At 39.6% G+C, this 24307-nt stretch overlaps 1 protein-coding gene and 2 long non-coding RNA genes across 6 annotated transcripts; 1 reads left to right on the top strand and 2 right to left on the bottom strand.

Moving 5' to 3' along the window:
* The first annotated feature begins 1184 nt into the window (after window positions 1–1184).
* On the top strand, window positions 1185–2871 carry LOC118560135. The gene is made up of 4 exons (XR_004929107.1): window positions 1185–1597; window positions 1725–1828; window positions 2058–2230; window positions 2846–2871. It is a non-coding gene; the product is annotated as an uncharacterized LOC118560135 (long non-coding RNA).
* A 1683-nt stretch (window positions 2872–4554) lies between these two features.
* Window positions 4555–15578, bottom strand: LOC105924050 (G2/M phase-specific E3 ubiquitin-protein ligase-like). Of its 2 annotated transcripts, XM_036130881.1 has the most exons (19): window positions 14966–15578; window positions 14043–14081; window positions 13874–13946; window positions 12571–12709; window positions 12044–12251; window positions 10270–10345; window positions 9839–10101; window positions 9636–9689; window positions 9493–9528; window positions 9034–9075; window positions 8765–8838; window positions 7968–8021; window positions 7668–7873; window positions 7067–7166; window positions 6804–6963; window positions 6579–6682; window positions 6344–6488; window positions 5816–5942; window positions 4555–5223 (listed from the first exon to the last, which is right to left on the bottom strand). In XM_036130881.1, exons 2-19 carry the CDS (start codon window positions 14058–14060, stop codon window positions 4892–4894), a joined length of 2211 nt encoding a protein of 736 aa, XP_035986774.1. In that variant the 5' UTR covers window positions 14061–14081; window positions 14966–15578; the 3' UTR covers window positions 4555–4891. The 2 variants fall into 2 exon arrangements, with proteins under 2 accessions (XP_035986774.1, XP_035986775.1); XM_036130882.1 differs by lacking the exon at window positions 12571–12709 and having other exon boundaries at window positions 4558–5223; window positions 14966–15577.
* Window positions 15579–18851: 3273 nt separating this feature from the next.
* Window positions 18852–20275, bottom strand: LOC110367164. 3 transcript variants are annotated; one of them, XR_002427270.2, is made up of 4 exons: window positions 20056–20275; window positions 19426–19575; window positions 19100–19354; window positions 18852–19032 (listed from the first exon to the last, which is right to left on the bottom strand). It is a non-coding gene; the product is annotated as an uncharacterized LOC110367164 (long non-coding RNA). The 3 variants fall into 3 exon arrangements; XR_002427269.2 differs by having other exon boundaries at window positions 18853–19032; window positions 19426–19542; XR_004929106.1 differs by lacking the exon at window positions 20056–20275 and having other exon boundaries at window positions 18853–19032; window positions 19426–19677.
* Window positions 20276–24307: the final 4032 nt, after the last annotated feature.

The following is a 24307-nucleotide window of genomic DNA, read 5'->3' as shown; positions in this document are numbered from 1 at the left end:
TGCAAATAATCACGTTTGTGTTACAAATTTCCAGCCATTCGCTCATGCCTATTCCTAATATTGCAGCAAACTTTTTTTATACGACTGCCTTACTATCCCTATTGTTTTTATGGTTGCCTGGTATTATGCAATAGTGCATTTTATTACTATTTGTTTAAAATTGAGACTAATGATGTCCATGTACTGCAAATTAGGGAATGATGTGATGCTCATCTCTTTTCTAAGTTAAGACCAACCTTGTATAATTTCTCTTACTAAAATCCTCCTTGGCTGACGTCACTTCCTGTTTGCGGTAAGGCGTATTGTATCACTTCCTGTTTGTTGCTCCAGATTCTCTCGCTTTTATCTTTTATCTCTTTGCTGTAACATCTGTTTCTAACACATAAGCACTTTTAAAACATTTTCTGTTGCTGCACATCACGCTTGGGAACTCCTCGTGTTTCACGGTTTGCTCTCTTGGCGTGGTAGAAGGGCGCTAGCCTAGCTTTAGCTCCACAATGGCTTCCTCTCCTACATCCATTGGATGTTAAACTTGTGAATAATTTGTCCTGGTGTAGCCACATGAACATCTAGTGGCTTAGACATAATTTTGTGGAATTTAACCTTGGAACATGCTTGTCTGTGATATCCTCTTTACTCTTCTGAGACCATGCTCCCGTTTGCTCTTTGGTTCAAGTTCAGTGTAATACACCATCTCACCAACAGGGATAGTCACTAGTCCTCACTATTTAAACAGGCAGGTTTGTTGATTAGCCAATATACCTTAGTTTAAGACGACCCTGCGATTACATTAATCTCAATCATATCTAGCGATGCCATTATTATTTTTTTTCCAGGCCTAGTTCCAAAATTATTTTTATGGCTGTTGAACAATTCAAAGCAATGACTGATTCTACGATTTTACAAAAGGTTTATTCATTCATCTTTTGATCTGGAATATTGATTTAATGGTGAGAACACATTTTATTTTCATGGATTCAAAAAAATTCAGTAAAACAAGTGAAAACTTTCCAAGACAACATGAAGTTGAAAGTTGAATTATATGTGTTATACTGTTTCTGTCTGGATTTGAAAAGAGGTGAGGAATCAGTGTTGCGGATGTCAGGTGGGAGAGAGTTCAACAGATGGGCGTAGGGCATATTTGGGGAAGGGAAGGAATTGAGGGAGCTTGAAGTGATGACAATGTGGATGACAGACAGATAGGTGGAGAATGGAAGTTGTGGGTGGCTTACAAGCTGTGGAGGATGATTTTTAAAGTGTATCTCCATCTTCATTGCCCATAACATTTGGTCCACATGACATATCATAGAACTTAGTAATAACATTTGACCACATTCCACTTGGTCAAAGCATTAACAGAATATTATATTTTTAAACTTTAGAATCTTTGTTAAGTTACACAGACATGCATGATGTAAAAATCTTGCCTGAGTTTTATGCATAATTTCCTAGTCATGCTATTGGATCTTTTGTGAATGCGTTGCAGGGTCAGAGCTGACCAAGGGGTAGAGAATGTGGAAATAGCCCAATACATGTTCACTGTCCGTGGAACAGATCGAGGAAGCTTCATCTCTGGAAAAAGTGTCCACAATCAAAGGTTTCAAGCTTCTGCATATCTTTGAGATAAGATTACAGAAAAATGTTGACTGTAACCATACTGATATTTTCTTAACTGACAATTCTTTGAAGTTAAAAACTAATTATGTTATTTTCTGAGTGTGTAGGATTGAACGGCTGTGGCGTGATGTCAGAACCTGTGTGACCTCAAAATACTACAGCCTACTACAAAACCTAGAGACTGATCACCTTCTTGATATTTCCTCCAGGGGTTAGTTTCATGATTGTGAAGAAGGGACGGATTTGCCCTTCATCTTTTTCTGTTTTGTTTTGCATATGTTATAATGCAGTGCAAACGTCTTACATAGAATATTACTAAACAGTACTGACTGGAATATCACACTAGTAAAAGCATTAAAGAATAATGAAAAGTGTATGAACACCCCCCCCCCCCCCCAAATAAAAAAGGGAAACTAATGAACATTTCCTCTCCTTTACAGAGGACCTATTTGCAGTTCACATGACCTTCCTTCCTAAACTGAAAGCAGACCTGGAGGCTTTTGTGGAAGGCTGGAACAACCATCCAATTAGGACGGAGCGTAATCTAACTCCGGAGCAGCTCTGGCATACCGGAATGATGCTTTACCCGATGGATCAGCCAGAGAATCTTGAGGTTTTTGTTTTATCTCAAGCTACAAAGTGATGCAGTAAACACTGTTGTCTCTTAGCAGGGATATTTATAGGTTCAACCTCAGCTGGGAGTTTACATTGTTACGTTTCATGTTGCCCTTTATTTTTCTTCTACTTTCCAAATGCATGCATGTTAATTTCCTTGTTATTTAAAAGTTATTCCTAGTAGGGAAGGCGAGTTATTTCACTCTGTGAAATGCTTAAAACCTTATTGCAGCTTTGATCTGCTAGTAACCCCATCATGAAATAAATGTGTGTTCCAAACTAATGTTCATGTCCCTTGCTCCAATCTTACTGTAACTCCTCCAGGGTATAATGTGACAGACATTTCAGGGGACTTTTCTTAAACAAAAACCTTTGTGTAGAATATGTATCGTTTTTGGTCACATAACTCAACAGAAGACTTATTGTGCAGTAAATGCTGAATTTTCTTGTTTTTTGTTTTAATAAGGTGTGTTGCCCTGCGACAGACTGGCGACCTGTCCAGGGTGTACCCCGCCTCTCGCCCAGGGAACGCTGGAGATAGGCACCAGCAACCCCCGCGACCCCATGAGGGATAAAGCGGTTTGGAAAATGGATGGATGGATGTTTTAATAAGGACATTGAAGAGCCTGACATCGACTGCTGAGTATGATGGACATGTGGATGGTGCAATAGTGGTCCCTGAATTTCCATGTCCACTCAATGAACAGCAACTGGCTGAGGTGCAGTTGCTGCTTGAAAATGAAGCAGAGAGTGATGTTACTGAACTTTTTCTATTATGTCGTGAATATGTGACTACAACTTTGTCAGGTGCTGAGTAGTCTACAAATAAACAATGACCTATTTGGACCCAACATAAATAAACATTGCCCATTATGGCCACAACTCTGCTTTTTTCTATTCAACACCAAAAAAAAAGTTTTTGTCAGAGGGCAATAAAAGCTGAATAGTTTGTTTTTGGATGTCCAGGCCCAAATTTATAATTTATTAATTAGCTTGGGTTCCAGGAAAATCAGAAGCACAGTTGATGCTTTAAAGAAGGTCCCTAAACATTTCCACATGAGCTTATGATAGGCCCTTTTTGTGTCAGATCTAATTATAAATTATGATTTTTAGAAATGGATGGAATGTTATTTGAATTACCATGGAAAATAAGCAAAAGTAGTTTTGTGTATGGCTCTCGGTTTACAACTTTGCTCCCCATTGTGCTAAAATAAATGGAACATGTAACAGGTTGATTTTTTTTTTTTTATATTTAATTTTTTTTAAACTTGGATGTTAATGTAATTCTTTAAATCTGACCCTTACATACTATTATGTGTCTTCACATTGATTAATTTTATTTAAATTTTTAACTTGGATAGAGTGGGGATTACAGTATTGTCACAGTTTTTCGTAACTCATAAAAACAAAAACAGTAGACTCGCAAGTAAATATATTTATAAAGCACAATTCATACACTGCATATTCATACTACAATCAGTGAACGTTTGGGTGCACTTTTTAGTTGAATCCAAGATAAAGTGCATCCAAAGCTTTATTTATTCTGTATTTAAATCAATGTGATTCAAAGGGAATAATAAAAAAAAATGAAATAACTAGGTGACTATTAGAATTGTGCTTATTGCCGAAGGAGTGGGGACTTGTAGTGAACTCTCAGTCTTATGGACTATTTCATTGTTAACATAACTGATCTGGGTGCTCATTTCAGAGATAGACTTACCACTAGGTAAGACTACGTGGTTGCCTAGGGCCCCAAGTTCCTGGGGACCGCATGGGATGTCGACCGCCTCAAGATGGCGCCCACATGAATTATTAATTCCAAATGAATTAAATATGCACATTTTAAATGTTTGCCTCTGATCATTGTTTCTCCTTTACTGCCAAATCTAAAACCGGGGTAAGACGGGCCTTCAGAGATAAGCAGGATCAGGCCAGTATTAATATCTACACTGCATAAGACACCTGTCCACCCCACACAATTAGTAAGACTCCAAACTTCTAACATGGCTAAGACCAAAGACACCAGAGACTAAATTCTAGACCTCCATAAGGCTGGAAAAGTAAATGTATAAAATAAATATATAAATAACTGTATTTTTTTAATTTATTTCTGCATTTATTTCTATGTGTATTTGTTCCTTTGTACATTTTTATGTGGATTTATTTGTATTTATGTATTTTCATATATACTTTGTGTTTTTTCATTTTTGGTTACTCATAAGAACAACGCCTACCTACATAGGCTGTTTGATAACCTAGAAAACAAAGAAGCCCACAAGTAACTGTGGGTCAGAGAGGCCATTGGGAAATGGAAGATGTGTATAAATATGGCAAATCATTAGGTGTTTGAAATGTAACAATGTCTATAACTACAAAAGTTCTATATAAAAAAACATTATTTGTATCAGCCCAGGTAACGGAGATGTTGTGTGAATCCCACTTTTCTAATAAGCCAATGGTATGCTGACATACAGTAAATACATACTAACACACAGAGGTTGTATGTTTAAATTTATTCCTTTCAGGCTCCCATTTAAACAAACTTGTAACACGTTGATAGAAAATAAACTTTAAAAGTTAGGGTAACAAATAACAACAAATAACTGATCCAATTTAGCAGAATTAACTTTTCTAACAGGGTTTACACAAGTCTTCCTATTCAGTACATGCTGAACTCAAACCCACCCCTGATTGCCTCTGTAAGAAGATTTTCAAAATCATGGTAGGTGACAAAATGGCGCGTCGGAAATGTAAGTGCAACTGCACAGGCATTCACAGTTGGGTAACACTGCCTGTGTGGTCCATAGCGGGACTCACAGTCGTGGTCAAAGTTAATAATAATCTTGAATGCCTCCTTTTCGGACTCTATCAGTGGTACATGTGCCTGCCCAGTTGCCCACTGTAGGAATGCTCTGACAGACTGTTCCCTTCCCGTTGTACCAGGCTCATCTTCCTGCTCATTTTGAATTTTCTCCTCTTCTGTGCAGTCTTCTAACAAAAATATAAAAGCACAATCAATTTTGCATCACACACACACACACACACACACACACACGTCTGAAAGAAAGACAAACAGAACCCAGTAAAACAAATAATCCAATTCAAACATTGTTAAAAGGGCTGATGAATTAATAATTGCATCTAAAGATAAAAATGGTGGTAGCTAGTTCATCTTGTCAGTGCTGTGAAATCAAGTTATATTTTGTCCCTTTGTAGCTGTCCAAATACCAGGGGATTAACATTTTAGTGCCTCTTTTTTTATTGACCTCCCACATTGAACAATCCAACAAAGATCAGCAACAATATCTTATGGAGGTCTTGAAGACAGCTCATGGCAAAAACTGGCCAACTATTATGTCAACTGCTAGACTTAAATCTCAATAGCTAACACTTGATAAACAGTACAATAAAAAGGAGTGTTTAGTGTCTTTATAGTGTAGGAAGGACAAAAGTGGAAAATGTGAATAGAGTACAAGGGGGAAAAAGTTGCTATAACAGCAAAGCGAGGTACACAGAAAATGTCTATACATCTTACTGCTAACTTCTGTAAATTCAACTAACATCAAAAAATTTAGACCTTTACCTTTGTCTTCCAGATTTTGCAAGAAATCTTGCAGAAAGTTGATGACCTGCATCTCTCGTTCCCGTCTTACAGACCCTTCCTCACTGAAGTTGGGTGAAAGGGCCAATACGAGGAAGTCAGCATCCACCTTTATAATGTATAGAAATGACATATTAAAATAGTGATAAAAAAAGACCACTTAAAAAAAATTTAATATTTTTTTTATTAATGCAGGCTTGGGGGGGGGGGGGGGGCTGTGGAAGACTGAGGTATTGCTTTTTTAAAAAACATATCTAAAAATATCCATGTTGTGAAGGTAAATACGCAATGTCTCCCACAGTTAGTCAACTGAGTGAATGCTTCAGTAGAATCCACCCAAAACCTATTAAGCTATTAATACTTTAAAAGCACCACATTACTGCCTTGATAAATTTTATTTGTAAATGTGAAGAATAGTAAAAAAATCACTGCACTGAGCCACACACACACACACACACACACACACACACACACACACACACACACACACACACACACACACCTACTTACTTTCTTCAGGTGGCCTGGGACAAACAGTTGCTCGCAAAGGTCCTCATGGTATTTCAACACCTCATTCAGCCCATAGAGCCTTAGTCCCTCACGGAGCTGGCTCAATATGGGGACAAGTCTCAGCTTTGCATGCAAATTAATGGCTCTATAATGAGAAATATTAGATAACCAAAAATATTTTATTTAATTATGAGTCATAAAAAAAAAAAAAAAGGTTAATATTTAATTTACATACTGTGTTATTGTCTGTTTGTGCACAACAGTTATCGGCCCTGTGTATCCACAGGCCACAACTTGATCAGCTAAGCCAATAAGCTCATCTGCTTCTGCTCTTTCCACCTTTAAGAACAGCAGAAGGCAGAACCATTTTCAAAAGTAGGTAAAACAAAGCATAGTTCGCATTAACTGTGTACTTAAATGTAACAATCCACAACGCCATAGCAAAAAACAGTTTTAATACCTCTTCAATAAGACTTTTTAAATCTGTATCTGACACTTCATCAGGGATAGTGTCTTTGTTGAATTCTCCATGGCAAAGGTATTGGTAGCACCACCTAGAGATAAAGTTTGGTGCAGCGCCCCCCTGTGCGATGCTTGCAGCAAATATCTCCCCACAAGTCCTTGCAGGTGAAGGATACAAATAAATTTGAAAAAAATCCATTTAAAATGTAAATTTTTGTAATTACTCTCGCAACACAAACATTTACACTTCATAGTACACACTTGAAGTGGTCTTCTTTGTAGTCACAAAGGCTATACTTTGGGGTTTTGCCCTTTTCCCCATCTCCATCAAATAAACGCATCTCAATTCCTCGGATCATTTCTGTGAGACAGCAAAACTTTTATTAAAACCAAGACTGGACATTAAATTCATTTATTTTTAATTGACAGCTAGAAAAGATTCTTTCTAATTCTTTAAAATGCTTGGAATTGAGACAAATGTCCCAAGGTAACTTCAATGGGCTATACGCAAACCAGTACCCCCCAGGTGACGACGGACGGACGGACATCAGCGCCAGATAATTTATTCAACAATGTTTGATCAAAAAGCACAGCAGTTTGTTATTTGGAGGGTAACGTCACAAGACTCCCTCTGTTGAAAAAAAGACCTTAATAATATGTTAAATGTTAATGGCTTCAGCTTTAGCTCCCTTCATTTTGCTCCAGTAGTGAAGCAGAAACAGTATTCTGCTGCAGCTAGAGGTTCCATGCTGTGCTTATTGATAACAAGCTTGTTGCACAACATTCCTTGCTTAGCAGGCATTTTGTTACATCTAATGAATACTAATGTATTCATTTTGACAGTCCTATGGAGAAAACATACCTGTAAAGAACTCTTTACGAAGCGCTCCTTGGTCGATACCATGTTCTCCAATAAAGGAGACAGAGATGACATTTTTTGGAGAGGCTTGCTTTTGTCTAGCCCATTGTTTGAGTCCCCTTTGGAACAGATCCTTACGTGTCACATTAACGTTGAAGGTCTGTGTAGTGTCAATTTTGTCTTGTAAAGACTGCAGAAGAGCTGATAAGCTACACAGGCATGTAGAGAAGAAGAAAAAGTTACATTCTACAAAATTTATCAGAAATGTACAATTAATCTGGACTGTAGTTTTTACTAGTATACCTGCTGAAGTGCTTAGTGGTGTGCCTTGTGGAAATATATTCCTCATTTGGCATGCTGTAAATATGAAAAAGAAATATTTCATTTTAATTAAAAGATTATTCGAATCCACTTTAAACTTATGTGCATTTGATTAGTAAGGTGTGAAAACTGAATGGTTTACATATTTTCAGCTAAAAGCAGCAAATAAAAATCCATCTCGTCAGTCTCTTGCTGATCCATTTACAGCCAATCAACTTGTGGTTCGACCAATGAAATGGTGGCAGGGTCTTTTAGGGCGGGACATAGGTATGACAATAGAAGCGAGGGACCAAAGCAGCTCAAACCTGGCAGCACTGGTGGACGTCACATAAAATGTTGCTATTGAGTTTGTCTTAAGTTTGCTAGATACTCACTACACACGAGAGTACAGAGATTTTCAGGGTTGTGCAAAATAAAATAAGAAAATGCTCATTTCGGCAGTGCTTTTGTCTATTTGTACCCTACTTGTACACTTCTTAAATTTGATTGTGAGGACTAGCCTTGGGTTAAATATGGTCTAGATATAGCAGGTTGAATCTCAGCTACAAACATATTATGGCAGGCAAAAACAAGCTGATGCTTCGTCCAATTAGTTTGACGTTTTCTGGTGAAAGCCCATGCTCTCCACAAAGGTTTTCTAGTGCAGCCATCCCAGACGGATAACGTTTGCACTGGATGAGTGTTACACGTTATCAATCAGGCTTTTGCCAGGTTAAGCAAATAAGACACATGAAAATCACAGTTGCACCACTAAATGATTAAAAGTAATTTTAATATACCCTTCTCCACAGACACTTGCATGTGTACAGATGTCATCTTCCGTAAAGAGTTCACTGCACAATGGGCAAGAAACCTATGATTGGAAATAACTACAATAAATAACAATTCAAAAACAAAAATATGTCGATTTTGTGGCAAGGTGTAATGTAACAGTATTCAGAGTATAAGTTATGACAGGAATGAAATCAGTATATTTTAAGCATAAAAACTTTTAGCTAAATTAAGAATAACAAAATACCAAAGCAATGAAATGCTCCACTTGACTCACCTTTCTCTCCAAATCATTGAATGGCATGACTCTAGGGGATGCCTGTATACATTTAAATTGAATAGTTGGTTATTCTCAATCATAGAAAAACATTTTTAAAAAAAATTGATGTATGGTAATGGTGATAAGGCAAAAAAATTAAAACGAGATATGTTGTTTGTGATACAACAAAGAATGTTCATCACATATCAACAGGTCCAAGTCTACCGTTGTGGAAATGTAGAGACAAAAAAAGCCTGTACTCTTACTCCCAACTTCATTTATTACAACAGATGAAATGTAGTTGGGAGTAGATGCGCCTCCCCCCCCCCCCCCCCCTCGCTTTCCACATAAAAGATTAATTTAATTCTTACCAAATCTACAACAGAACCCTGTATGATGTTAAGTACAGATTAAAGGGAGCTTGGAAGGAATTAAAATATTTAACGTTACACCACTACGTCACAGCGATTTGCTCACCTCACTCTCTATCGATGCCGGAACTTCAGCAAATGACTGTAAAAGACATTTTTTTACATTCACATTAATTGGCAACACTACAATGTTCATATTAAGTATTGCATTTTGTTTCTCAGTAAGCAAGATTAGCCTTGATAGATTACCTCAGCATTGTCACTATGTACACTGATGACATCATCATCATCACCATGTTCAGTCTACAAAAATAAAACACAGAATTAGGAAATTACAAGAAAAATTTTTTTTTTTTGGAGTGGATGCAGCCATAATTATAATTTTAAAAAAGGGGGAACAGTGGTGAAGTAAAACAGTCCAGAGCGTTTTTTATTCCACTGGAAACACATACCTCACCACTGATCTTTGAAACGCATGTTTTTACATGGATGCTAAGGAGCTGCAGAGGCACATACTCCTTGCATGTGAGACACCGAGCTTTGGGCATGGCCTGAAACTCAGGGGCTGTGAAGGGCAAGGGAGAAGTATCCAATGTGTGCTGGATGGGCATGATGTACAGGCAACCCTTGCCTGCCCAAGTCCTCACAAGACTAGCTCCTGTATATCCCTCCTCTTCAGGTGACAACAAATTAAGTTTGCGTTGACCAGATCCTCCTATATGAGTTAAAATTAAAGTTAGTTCTAGATAAATATAGTGCAAGAATAAACCAATAGACCTAAAACAAAAAAAGAAACACTTAAATCTAAGTTAGTAATCCAAAACAAACCAATACATTATATTTCAATAATATAATCAAACATTTATAAACTTAAGATTTTTACCGATGGCCTTGTATAGCATCCAGGCCCCCTCCAATGTAGCCATCTTCGGATATGCCACACAAAGAATATCTGTAATCTGCATATAACAGTTAATGAAAAATATCAAATGGGTATTAAATCAAAGCGCAGACAAAGTTTATTTCTGAACCCAATAAGCAACGTCATCACATAAACATGATCTTAATCTAATACAAGCACATGAACACTTTTTATTATGCATTTAAATGCACATAATTGATCACAACAATTAGAAAGCCACAATCATCCTAAATTTTTCATACCCTTCCTCTCCCTCCAAATAAGAAAAATATAAATAAAAAATCAAATACGTAGAAATTGACAAGTATTAGAGAAATAAACAAAGTTCTTATAAAATTTGCAATAAATATTCAGTTTTAGAAATGTGTAACTAAAATGCATTAGCGAACAGTCATGACACCATGCAAACACATTTTTTCAACAGCCCTTTCATTGCTGAAATCTGGTGTTTTCGTTACCTCAGACTTCCACAACTGTTTGCAGGTGCAGTATTTTGGTCCACTGCTCATAAGCAAAGTACTGTAATTTGTCATAGACAGTTTTGGCTTTATTTAATTCTTTTAAACCATTATTCTAAAGTAAAGCTTTATTTAAAAAGAAAAATTAGTTTAGCTTATTTTGATAATTTTTTTTTGTCACAAGTAAGCATTGAAAGCACCAGGCTTTAGAGCCCCAGGTTTTGTCTCACTCAGGCAAACAAAAGCTTGGGGCTTCTGATTTTTTTCTTGTTGGCATGTTGCTTGATTTAAAAAAAAAAAAAAAAAATGCTTTGACGTGTTTGGACGGCAGCCGCAGCTCACATTGTCACCCCGAGGCAGACAGTTTTTCTTACTTCACTCCAAAAGCCTGACTAAGCTGAGCAAAGTACTGGGTGGCAGGAGGGACCGAAGCCCCGTGAAAGGAAAGCATGGGTTATGTTGATTAGTCGGTTAAAAACTATATGCAAAAGCAAATGTGATTTGAGAAGCCTGGGACTTTGGAGCGGCATTGGAAAGGGGTTATTGTGAATTTTTTTTCTTCAATATAATGAATAATTTTGAGGACAAGTGTAGACTTGACTTTATCTGAATTTTGAAGTAAATGTGATGAGGGATATGGACAAAACTTTATAATGATAATTTCTGGATTTGATCACAGTAATGACAACCGATGATAAAAAAGGAAATAAAAATTTAGCATAACGATACATTCAAACTGACAGCTGAAGTGAGCTAAATACAAATATTTACCTATGCAGCCTGTATATGATTTTTTACAACGCCTAAACAATCAAGATAGGATTTTTTTTGTGCCCCAGGCCACTCGGAAATGTGATCCTACTCAACTCATTATAAACCCATTTAAAAACAACTACACGTAAAACAAAGTGATGTACACATCGCTTATTCATTTCTTACAAAATATTAAAATAGCTTTAGCCTTTTTTAGGGAAAAGCTCTTTGGGCATATCTGATCCACCTTCCTCCATATTTGTTATTTATTACAGACCTGAGGTCTGTAATAAATAACAGGTGTGTGGCATCCACGTGCAGTACATAATGTCTATCATTTCAGTACAGTAGACATCATTGAAGGGATTTCATCATTTTGTGATATGAAAAATTATTACTGTGGGGAATTATTTTCGAAAGTATTTACCACAAAATAACATTGCCCATCCTTAATACCCATTTCAAAAATTACAATTTCTTAATGCAGTCGTCTGTCACTGTCATAATTTTGCCAAATCACATACCTCCTTATGACTGGCATCTGCTGCAATGTCAACTGTCCTTCGTCCTAGCCCAGCCTGTAGAAGGGTCATCTCCTCTGATGGTTTTGGAGTTCTCTCACAGGCGGTTTTAAGCAGGAAAAATGACACAGCAGTTCTTTTGGGGGCAAACCTTTTCTTAGATAGCAGAGCCCTGGAACTCTGCTTCTCTTTAAATAATCCAGGGAAAGACCTAGAAAAACAAATATAATGGAAAACACAAAACACACACACCCTAAGATTAATTCAAACTGAAGATTTTTTTTATTCTCAGAAGTCAAAGGAGATAAATATTTACAACTTCAACATTTCTGTTGCCTTGATAGAAATGACTAAAAAATAAAAATCTACTACTATTACTACTATGCTGATCATTTCATCAGATGAAGTTTATCAAAATGCAGAAAAAGACATTCCTACAGCACTTGTCAATGTCAAACTTTGATAGAATTAAGTTTAAAAAAAAGTTATCCAACTTGACAAGTTGAAGCATTTCTGAACAACATCCTAACCTGGCCATGTTTCGCTGCATAGCAATTCCAGAAGACGCCTGTGCAGGTGCACATGCTGAATTATGCCTGGGTAGGTTTTGCAGGTCCTGCCTTGTGTCCCTAGCACTTGTTGTGGGGCTCACAGTGGTCTCACCCTGAGCTTAATTTGCAATAAATTCAACAAAGTTGGTGAGGTCAATGTGTAATTATTGAATGCTTATTCTCATTATTCATATCATTATCAAGTTTGTATTAGACTTTATCAAAAAAATGTTTACTTCAACACTAATTACACGTATGAATTACCCTACTCCTAGAGCTGGACGATAATTCAATAACAATATATATATATCGATCGATCGAACGATCGATAGAAAAAACAGGGTTGATAAAACTTCAATAGAAACAGTTTCCCTTCCTTCCTTCCTCTTAACCTATATTAGTTGATGCTACAGTCTCTACTTCCTCTCGACCAATCGTAATCGTGGACCCAGGCACGCCGTCACAAAGCGCCGCTCTCTCAAACCACAACACAGAGCATGTGAATATGTCGCTGCAAGGAGCGGCGGAGGAAACGGTCCCAAAACGGGGTTTTACTAGTTCACCAGCCTGACAGAAATAAACCAGTGATTTGTAAAACTTGCGAGGAACCGGTAAAAACAAAGTCTGGTAACGCAACCAACTTGTTTCGTTCCGTGTCGCAAGTTTTTCTCTAACAGCGCTCCCTAAATTGTGCAACGAGTGCAGAGAATCAGTGCAAAATGAGCTGCAATCTGCGTCCTCCTTACACGCCACAACCTCAGACCTCAGCCCTGCGTCAGCCTCTCTCTGAAACCTGAGAAGTAACTACCGGTAGTGTACTATTCCCACCTAAATAGGCTATTTTATTTATTTATTTGGTATATTTATTTTGGTCATTTTACTGGTCACTTTAGTTTATTCTTTGTCAGTATTTAATAACATAACTCAGATCTCTTAAGTTATTTTTCTTTTTAAAAATTCTGTTATGGTTAAAAAAGTTGGTTAATTAAAGATTTAATTGGAATTCTGTGTTTGTGTGCTTTATCAGCTGCACATAAAATATGGTTTTGCACATAAAATATGGTTTAAATATTTTCAATAATTATCGATATTGATCAATATGCATTTTTTTTTTATCAATAAGCTTTTTTCTATATCGTCCAGCCTACTCCTATGCCTGAAATGTCATAAACCAGTGTATATGGACAGCAAATAATCAATAAAACCACATGCATGCTGTCTACAAACAAAAAGATAATAAAAGGGTTAGTGTGCAGGTTAGACGTAAGAAAGCTAAACTTACTGTTTGGTGCTGGACCATTTATTGATGATCTTAACATAGCAACCAAATCAATGGCAGCTTTGCGCAATTCCTCCTGAGAAATATAAAAAAGGTGAGATCAAAGAAAGAAAAAAAAAAATTCACAAAGCACAGTAAACCACCGAATACAGCGAATAAAACGATAGTTTACCTCTTTACTATCTGCCATGTTTTCCAACTAGGATGTTTCCTTTATTTGGTAGACGGTGGAAAAGCACACACACACAAAGATACAATTATTGAAACCGTGAAAAGCACCACAAACATTGAAATACAGCATCAGTTAACACAGGGTTCCTACAGCATAAGGCAAGTTAAATTCAAGACTTTTTAAGACTTTGTAATGCCACTTGAAATAAAAAGTTAAGACCAACTTCACGATAAACAAGATAAACCTGGTTGCGACAACTTTACCCAAATGTTAATTTTCACATAAACCATTACTTTCTGGCCCAGTAGACATGTTTAAAATTTTGAAAAAAATTCCATATAGGAAGAAAGCTAAAAAACACACAAATTATAGATATATTTTTAACAACTACTGACCTGAATTCACAAACGTTGTTTTGTTCCCTACTAAAATAAACTATAAATCAGTTTTTAAAACCACTACATAACCAGTGCCAACTCTTTCTCGCAGCTATGGTCCGGCCGCAACAGTTTTTATTGGTTCCACTATCGGGACGGAACCAATAATGGTTACATTGAGCCGTTTGGTAAATTAAAAAAAATATAATTGTGTCAATTACTTTACTGTTTGGTAAGGATTACAAAAATAAAATCCTATTTATGACCTGGTAACAATTTTAAGACCTAAGAAAGACTGATTCAAGACATTTTAATGCCAATTAAGGCCTTAGTTTTATATTACAGAATTCAATGCCTTTTAAGACTTTTTAAGGATCCGCGGGAACCCTGTAACATGATCACTAAATGCGCCGCAGTAGCTAAAGTAGCAAGAAACATTGTAACTGCTAACTATGTATCCCTGAACAATTCGAAGCTACCAAATAGGACTTATGTCGTTCCTTTTTTTGGGGGGGGGGGGCAAGAACGGTTGTGAATTCCACTTACCCGACGTAGTCCAAACAAAGAAGCCTCCGTCACTTTCCCGCCTCCAGATGTAACTTTGTCTTATAGATGATGTAACTTTTCAGTCAGAAAATTCCAGACAGTACTTCCCATGTGATCGTGTCTGCCCAATCAGGAGGAGACTTACAGAAGAGGGCTTTGGCCCCGCCCAACCTGTCAAAACACATTTTTCTTCACGCGAGGAGAAAATCCGTCCGCTCTCAGAGACGCTTCCGAGAGCGCAGCCGCGCTCGAGCGTAGCCGCTGGATAGAAAATCGAGCGCGCGTGGGAGGAGCTGTCTTCTCCGCGCGCGTGGGAGAAGAGGAGCTGGAGCACGCGGAGAGCAGCTGGCGCGCGCGGAGAGCAGCTGGCGCGCGCGGAGAGCAGCTGGCGCGCGCGGAGAGCGATTTTCTCCTCTCGAAGCGGCAGTTTCTCGCGCGGCGGTAGATAAACCATGCGCGGAAGTAGTTTAATAAACATGCAAGTATGTTTAGTTTGCTCGCGGGAATTAAGACATAAATGTAACGCGATAAATGAGGCAGTGTCTGAGCAAAGTCTGCACTTCGGTAGAGTGGCCCGCTGCAGGTGTGTGAGTGAGTTTCCATGACGATGGAACTCTGAGGGCCAGAGGGAGAGGCTCCATTGAGATAGAATGGCAACTTTCGACGCTCACTGCAGTTGCTGTGATTAATGTAGCAATCTGAAATTCGCACAGTCACTTCCTCTTGACATTTTAAAATTTTCAAGCCTGCTGATACTCACAGTGAAAGAATTATTTTGATATCTCTTATACTTTTTCAGCTAGAGCGATTTGTTCGGGAACCTTTTTAGAGGATTTTTTAAATTCGGAATACGGAAACGCCAAGGGAAGGAACGGGCGTACGGGAACACCAAGAGAAAGGAACGGGCATACGGGAACGCCAAGGGAAAGGAACGGGCGTACGGGAACGCCAAAGGAAAGGAACGGGCGTACAGGAACGCCAAGGGGAAAGGAACGGGCGTACGGGAACGCCAAGGGAAAGGAATGGGCGTACGGGAACGCCAAGGGAAAGGACTGGGCGTACTGAAACACTAGGGCTCAACAGCGTACGAAAACGCTGGAGCACTACTAGTGAAATGAAACGCCAGGGAAACGCCGGGGCGCAAGGGAAAAGATTGCCGGGGCGTGAGGGAAAGGCCGAGACGCAAGAGAAGAGATCGCCGGGGCGTGAGGGAAACGCCGGGGCGCAAGGGAAAGATTGCCGGGGCGTGAGGTAAATGTCGAGACGCAAGAGAAGAGATCGCCGGGGCGTGAGGGAAACGCCAGGACGCAAGGGAAGAGATTGCCGGGGCGTGAGGGAAACGCCGGGGCGCATGGGAAAGATTGCCTGGGCGTGAGGGAAACGCCGATGCGGAACGGGCGCACGACAGCGCCAGGGGAAAGAGCGGGCGCGCAACAGCGCTAAAGGGGAAAGACAGACGTACGGGAACACTAGAGAGACAAGACAGGCGTACTGATACGCTAGGGCTCAACAGCATACGGAAACGCTGGAGCACAACTTGCGAACAGAAAAGCCAGGGGAGAGGACGGGCGTATGGAAACGCCAGGGAAAGAACTGGCGTATGGAAACGCCAGGGGAAAGTACAGGCGGACCATAACACTAGGGCTCAACAGCGTATAGAAACGCTGGAGCACAACTGGTGTATGGTAACACCTGGGGAAAGAACTGGCGTATGGAAACGTCAGGGGAAGCAAGAACGGAGGGCGTCCTAACACGCTGGAACACGAACGGAGGGCGTCCTAACACGCCAGGGAACACGAACGGGGGGCGTCCTAACACGCCAGAGAACACGAACGGAGGGCGTCCTAACACGCCAGGGAACACGAACGGAGGGCGTCCTAACACGCCAAGGAACAGGGAGTGCGCCGAGTGCTCAGCCGGCGACATGGGAGCGCCGGAGGGCTCTGGCGGCGGCTTGCATGCGCTGGGCAGCGACAGGCTGGCACACCAGTGGGCTCAGCCGGCGACTAGGAGCGCCGGAGGGCTTTGGCAGTGCCTAAACACAGAGGAAGACAAGACAAAGAGGACTAGGCCAGGGACTACAAGGCTAAGACAGGGACTACATGACTAAGACAGGGGCTACAAGACTAAGACAGAGACTACAAGACTAAGACAGAGGCTACAAGACTAAGACAGAGGCTACAAGACTAAGACAGAGGCTACAAGACTAAGACAGGACTCGAGAGGAACTACAGGGGCTAGACAGGGAAACCAAAACAAAACCAGAAAACTAGGAGGGGAACCGAAACCTAGAGCTAAACTATAAAACAAAGCAAAACAGGGAGACGAGGGCAGGTTCAGCTAAACCAATGATAAACTAGATAACTAAAGCTAGAAATAAGATCACAAGAAAAACAGGAAATCTAAGGTGAAAACTAAAATTCAGAACCAAAATTCGAAAGCCTAAAGGCAAACCTAGAACAACTAAACCGAGCTAAAAATAAACACAAAGCAAAACAGAAACTCAAATACTCTAAAGAAAACGAAAAAAAACTCCTAAATAATTCTAAAACACAAAAATCCTAGGTAAACCTAAGGTTAAGCCTAAACAAATTAACAGAAAGCAGAAACGAATCTTCTAAATCAGTAAAGAATACAAAAAACAAGACTAGAAACTAAAGCAGGACTTGAACGCCAACAAAAACCGAAACTGAAGAACTCTAAGAAATCTAAGGGAAACTGAAAAACTGAGGAACGTTGAATAACTCAAAACACAAGGACCCAAAAAATAATTCAAAACAAAACAGAAACTAGAAAACGCTGGACAGCAGGAAGTGACGCTAGGCTATGTCAGAGGCGGGCCGCACGGAGAGCGAACCCGGAAACACAGTCGGAGGTAGGACGTCGCAACACAGCGAGCCAAACTAGACGGACCATGAGCGGGGCATCCATGAAGTCCCCGAGCAGAGGTGGAGCAAACCCTGCCAGCTTCTGCACCAAGCTCTGTGCGTGCTCAGGTTCATCCTTTTGGCCGGTCCATAATGTCAGATTTGTCTTAGGATGAACCTGGACACAGCACGCACACACAGAGCTAGTTCATAAAGTGAGTTTATTGAACATGATGGAAGATAGATGACGAGAGGAACCAGAGTCTTTATGGACGGAGATGAAGGGTGCAGAAGCTGGCTGACAGGAGAAGTAATGGGTGACTGACCAGGAGGAAACTCTGAAGCGGAGAACTAGAGACCATGGAAACAGCTGCAGAACTTGAGAATGTGGAACAGCAGCAGAAACTTGAGAACTTTCACACATTCATGTCCAGACCCTTCTGGCGCTCACAAAAAAGGAATTGTGTCGATAAATGTTACGGATTTGCTGCAGGAACAATTTGTTCGGGATTAGCGTTTTGGGAAAATGCTACTTCTGCTTCACAGATTCTGTACTGCCTTTAGAGAGAAAGCTCCACAAGAAATTTGGCCTACGTCAAATTTTTCAAATTCTTCACATTTTTAAAATTTCTTCAAATTCTTCAAATTTCTTCAAATTTTTAAAATTTCTTCTAATTTCTTCACATTTTTCAAATTCCTTAAAATTTTTCAAATTTTTAAAATTCTTCAAATTCTTGAATTTTTTCAAATTCTTCAAAGTTTACAAATTTCTTCAAATTTTTCAAATTTATTCAAATTCTTCAAATTTCTTCAAATTTTTCATATTCCTTTAAATTCTTGTAATCGTTCTTATTGGTCAAATTGTTCAAATGGTTCAAATCTTTCAAATTTTTAAATTTTTTTTAAATTTTTTCAAATTTTTTCAAATACTTCAAATACTTCAAATCTTTCAAATTCTTCGAATTCCTTCAAATTCTTCTGATACAACTGATATTACAAATTCTTTAAAATTCTTTAAAAACTGATACTACTACTTGTCATGTTAGCCTTAAGGTGTCGGGCCCACATGCAGAAACACACTCGGTTACACAGGTAGAAGTTAAAGGGTTTATTGACTCAGACGGGTAACAAGACGGCAGAACTAATCTGCGGAAGGAGGAGACGGCTCGGACGGGCTCGGGACCAGGGAACCGGATCGATCTAGGACCAAGGTGAGTGATTAGTGCTAGTAATGGTTCAGAGAGGAGACTACTGAGCGTAAGCTTACCACAAGGTGCGAGAGAACACGGCCGGGGAGGATGGTGTGTGTGGACTCAGCTCTGTTGTTGATGGCAGATTTCCGAGTTGCTGGTGAGCGGGGCGAGGAGATCCGAGCAGCACCGTGGGTACCGAGATCCAGAACAGCGAGAGGAACCGGAGGATGTTGGAGAGAGTCTTGGATCCAGAGGTGAGGTTTCGACTCGGAAGGAGGACGGAGGAACTGGAGAGTCAAGAAGGGAACCTTCGAGCCCAAGAAGGTAACCTTAGGAAACACAAAGGCAAAGTTAGCGTCGAGGGGAAAAACTGCCGAGAGGTCGTGGCTGCTAGGCATACCGCAACAAAAACACTCTGGCGTCCTCTCGCTGTTCGAGCGCTGTTCTTGTAGGCCACTCGGGTGCTGCTGGATGAGTCGCAGGTGTGCGTCTCCGCTCACCAGTCAACCATGAACACCTGTGGAGGAAAGATGGCAGGACTGGCAGAGAGCTGCAAAGCCCTGCTAACTGAGTCCTGACACTACTACTACAAATTACCTAAAATTCTTCAAATTCTTAAAATTTTTTAAATTCTTCAATGTTTTTCAGCTATTTCTTCTCTTCTGCATGGATCTTCTGCATCTTCTCCTCAAATCATTCTGCAGATTAGCATTTTCACTCGCTGTTATGCAGGAACAGCTTTTTCTAGTGTCAAATTATTAATGTAAAATGGCATCAGAAAAAAAAAACGGTATGCCTTAAAATTTCAAATCTGATATATCAGAAAGCCTAAATGTTTCCCAATCAGCTTCTTCCAAATTGGGGGAAAGTGTTTCCCTGTGTTTCCCTGGTACTTTTCCCTTGACTTAGCGGATGTTCCATTTTCCAGGGAAGGATGTTATTTTAATAGAAATACGAAAATGAATAGGAAAAAGCACATCAACTCAAAACTGTTTTGGTTGGCTGGGGAAACAGCTGTTGATCTTCTTACCTCTTAAGAAATCTTCAAACTTGTATCAGTAACTGGATCTCTACATCTTCTGAGATCTTAGTTTGTAAGATTCAATCTTGCCAGCACCACCTCCACACTTCTGGTCTTTTTGTGTGGCTCCTGTTGTAACTTACACAAAAAGGAAATTTATCTGATTATTACTATTTAAGGGGCTGCACAGTGGCGCAGTGGGTAGCGCTGTTGCCTTGCAGCAAGAAGGTCCTGGGTTCAAGTACACCCCTGGGTCTTTCTGCATGGAGTTTGCATGTTCTCCCTGTGCATGCGTGGGTTCTCTCCGGGTACTCCGGCTTCCTCCCACAGACCAAAAACATGACTGTTAGGTTAATTGGCTTCTCCAAATTGTCCTTAGGTGTGAGTGTGTGCGAGAATGGTTGTTTGTCCTGTTTGTCTCTCTGTGTTGCCCTGCGACAGACTGGCAACCTGTCCAAGGTGTACCCTGCCTCTCGCCCAGTGAACGCTGGAGATAGGCACCAGCAACCCCCGCAACCCCATGAGGGATTAAGCTGTTTGGAAAATGGATGGATGGATATTACTATTTAAAATAGTTAGAGAATTGAAATTACAGAAAACAGGTTTGTTTAGCAAAGACTTCTTACTCTGCCACTGTCTGTCTTTTCCCAGTGTATTTTTGTTGATCTCTTTCAATTCAATTCAATTTTATTTATATAGCGCCAAATCATGAAACATGTCATCTCAAGGCACTTTACAATGTCAAGTTCAATCATATTATACAGATTGGGTCAGATTATACAGATTGGTCAAAAATGTCCTATATAAGGAAACCAGTTGATTGCATCAAAGTCCCGACAAGCAGCATTCACTCCTGGGGAAGCCACAGGGAGAGTCGTCTGCATTGTACATGGCTTTGCTGCAATCCCTCAGACTGAGCAAGCATGAAGCGACAGTGGGAAGAAAAACTCCCCATTAAGGAAAACCTCCGGCAGAACTGGGCTCAGTATGAACGGTCATCTGCCTCGACCGACTGGGGGTTACAGAAGACAGAGCAGAGACACAACAAGAGAGACAAAAAAGCACAGAAGCACACATTAATCCAGTAATCTGTTCTACATTAGATGGTGGTAGCGGGTGAGCCGTCTTCTCTGGATGATGTCACAGTTAACAGAACGCCAGACCAGGTGTACCGACTATGAAGATAAAAGAGAGAGAACAGAAAGTTAAAGCAGAAATGACAACACGTAATGCATAATTGAAGAACAGTAGAACTCTATAGAGTGAGAAAATTAGCCTAAGCCTATAGCAGTAAAACTATAAAGGTAGCTCAGAGTAACATGAGCCACTCTAGTTATAAGTTTTGTCAAAAAGGAAAGTTTTAAGATTAGTCTTAAAAGTAGACAGGGTGTCTGCCTCACGGACCAAATCAGGGAGTTGGTTCCACAGGAGAGGAGCCTGATAGCTAAAGGATCTGCCTCCCATTCTACTTTTAGAGACTCTAGGAACCACCAGCAGACCTGCAGTCTGAGAGCGAAGTGCTCTGTTAGGAACATACGGGGTAATCAGAGCTCTGATATATGATGGAGCTTGATTATTAAGGGCGTTATACATTAGAAGAAGAATTTTAAATTATATTCTTGATTTAACAGGAAGCCAATGAAGGGAAGCTAAAATTGGAGAAATATGATCCCGCTTGTTGATTTTCATCAGAACTCTTGCTGCAGCATTTTGGATCAGCTGAAGGCTTTGAACTGCATTTTCTTTCATTCTAAACTGCAGTGGGTGAAATTAAATGTAATATGGAAAAGGACAAAAAGAAACCATGCATCACCATCTCCCTCATAGCCCCATGCTTGACTGTGAAAAGTAAAAATATATACTAAAAAAACAGGTAAAACATAAACACAATCAGTTGGGCTTGAATTTAGTTATTCACACCCCTATTGTCAATTAACATAACCTTTGTTCTGAGATGGCATCATAAACTAAGTACAGTAAGTAACTAAATTAATGATTGGTTTATTTTTTTTGTTCTGCTTGAGCAGCAAGTTTAGTTTAAGGAATGTACTAATGAAAAATTTGCAAAGCCTTCTCTTGATGCCACACAGCTGATTCTACTATACAAACAAAATTATCGTAACAGATTTCTTTATGTAAAAAGATTATGACATATGAATGAACAAAAGTATATCCCTATAATGTACCTCACTGAAATCAAAAGGGGACAGAATGACAAAGTACTGTGTCATGAGAAAATGGACATTATCATAGTATTCATTTAATTTGCAAACCTGTAATCAAAGTGTCATGATTTTGTCTTGGATGAACCCAGACAGAGCATGCACACACAGAGCTGGTTTAAGAGAGTTTATTGCAAGCAGTGGATGATGACGATGAGATGAACCAGAGTCAGTTACCTGACGGAGATGTAGGATGCAGGAGCTGGCTGGCAGAGTGGAGAGACTGACCAGGAAACGGGAAAGCTGCGCTGCTACAGAACCGGGAGTGAAGCCCAAGTCCATGAAGACGGGAACAGAGGTACAGAATCCAGCAGAGCAGCAAACAGGACCAACGGAAACCGAGGCGGGAGGACAGGAGCAGACAGGCACGGTGTTGGAGTAGCTGAACTTTGTAGCATGGTCCACAGCACAGCAGAGAATCCACAGCACGGTAGAGAGGGAACCAGAGCTTGGCAGTAGAATCCACAGCATGGCAGAGAGGGAACCAGAGCTTGGCAGTAGAATCCACAGCATGGCAGAGAGGGGACCAGAGCTTGGCAGTAGAATCCACAGCACGGCAGAGAGGGAACCAGAGCTTGGCAGTAGAATCCACAGCACGGCAGAGAGGGAACCTTGCTGGTCAGAGTCATGACAGGATAAAATAGCTTGGTAAGGTTAATACTTGCAGATAGAGTCTTAACAGGATAGTTGCACCGATGAGACTGGAATAATCCATGGCAAGCTGAGGTAAAAGAGAAGCAGAGGTGGCAGGGTTCCAGCAGCAAGCAGAGAACACTCACGTAGACAGGCAAGAAGAAGGTGTTGCATGATGACGAACTGGCAGAGGAGAGGAGTGATTTTCTATTATGGCGGATCGCAAGCAACTTTAAGGTGCATACCGCCACCTACTGTACATGAGTGTGTAGCAACATTACTTTACATCTATTAAATTCTATTTTTTTATTTTGTATTCTTAAGATAAATAAATAATGCTTTTCTTAATCTATAAATATCTTTTATATTTCCTTCATTTCCCAATAATCCTTTAAGACTCCATTCTTGGCCTGTCCATTCAACTATTCTTCTCAATATCTCCCTTTCAGGTTCATATGTTTTACAGTTCATCAATACGTGTTCAACATTTTCTGTCTCTCCACATCCTTCACATTTATCAATATTAATATTATTATTATTTTTATTTATTTATCTGAATGTTATGTTTGTCTGTGTACTCTTAGATTGGTAGAATATGTCTTGTCTTCACCATGGGATAGTGAGAAACGTGATTTCGATCTCTTTGTATGTCTGGAGTATGTGAAGAAATTGACAATAAAGCTGACTTGACTTGGGTTTCCTCCCTATTGAATATAAATTGTCATTTAAATAAGTATGACCTACTCTTAATCTGATCATTATTATTTCTTCCCTTCGGTTTCTCTCCTTAATATTTATATTTATTAATACTGACTTTTGTACTTTATATAATCTTCTTCCATTCTTATCTTCATTCCACCTTTTTTGCCATTTTTCAATTTCTTTACTCTTAATAAATGATTTTCCTTCCCCTTTCCCTAAAGGAATTGTAATTGTTATTGCCTTCTCTAAAGCCCTCTTTGCTAATTTGTCTGCCTTTTCATTGCCTTTTACCCCTTCATGTGTTGGTACCCAACAAAACCAAATATAAATGCCACCCCTGTATAATCTAAATAAACTGTGCTGAATTTCTAATACTAAATCTTTTCTATTATTTCCTTCTCCTTAAATACTTACTAAAACTGCTTTGGAATCCATGCATACCACCACCCTGTCTGGTCTGACCTCCTCTACCCATTATAAACTCAGTATAACTGCCACCATCTCTGCTGTGAAAACAGATAGTTGATCTCACATTCTTTTAGAAATGTGTATTTTAAACTCTGGTATATATATATATATTCCTATTCCCAGACACCCTTTAAAATTCTTTCAACCATCTGAATATATTTTAAGGTAATTATGAGTTTCTTAAATATGCATCAGTCTGTATCCCTGTTTCGTTTAAATTCCAATCATTTTTCAGT

Source organism: Fundulus heteroclitus, unplaced genomic scaffold, assembly GCF_011125445.2.
Source record: "Fundulus heteroclitus isolate FHET01 unplaced genomic scaffold, MU-UCD_Fhet_4.1 scaffold_39, whole genome shotgun sequence".
Classification (NCBI taxonomy): Eukaryota; Metazoa; Chordata; class Actinopteri; order Cyprinodontiformes; family Fundulidae; genus Fundulus; species Fundulus heteroclitus.
The sequence above is the reverse complement of the archived record's forward strand: the minus strand, read 5'-3'. Positions and strand labels throughout refer to the sequence as shown.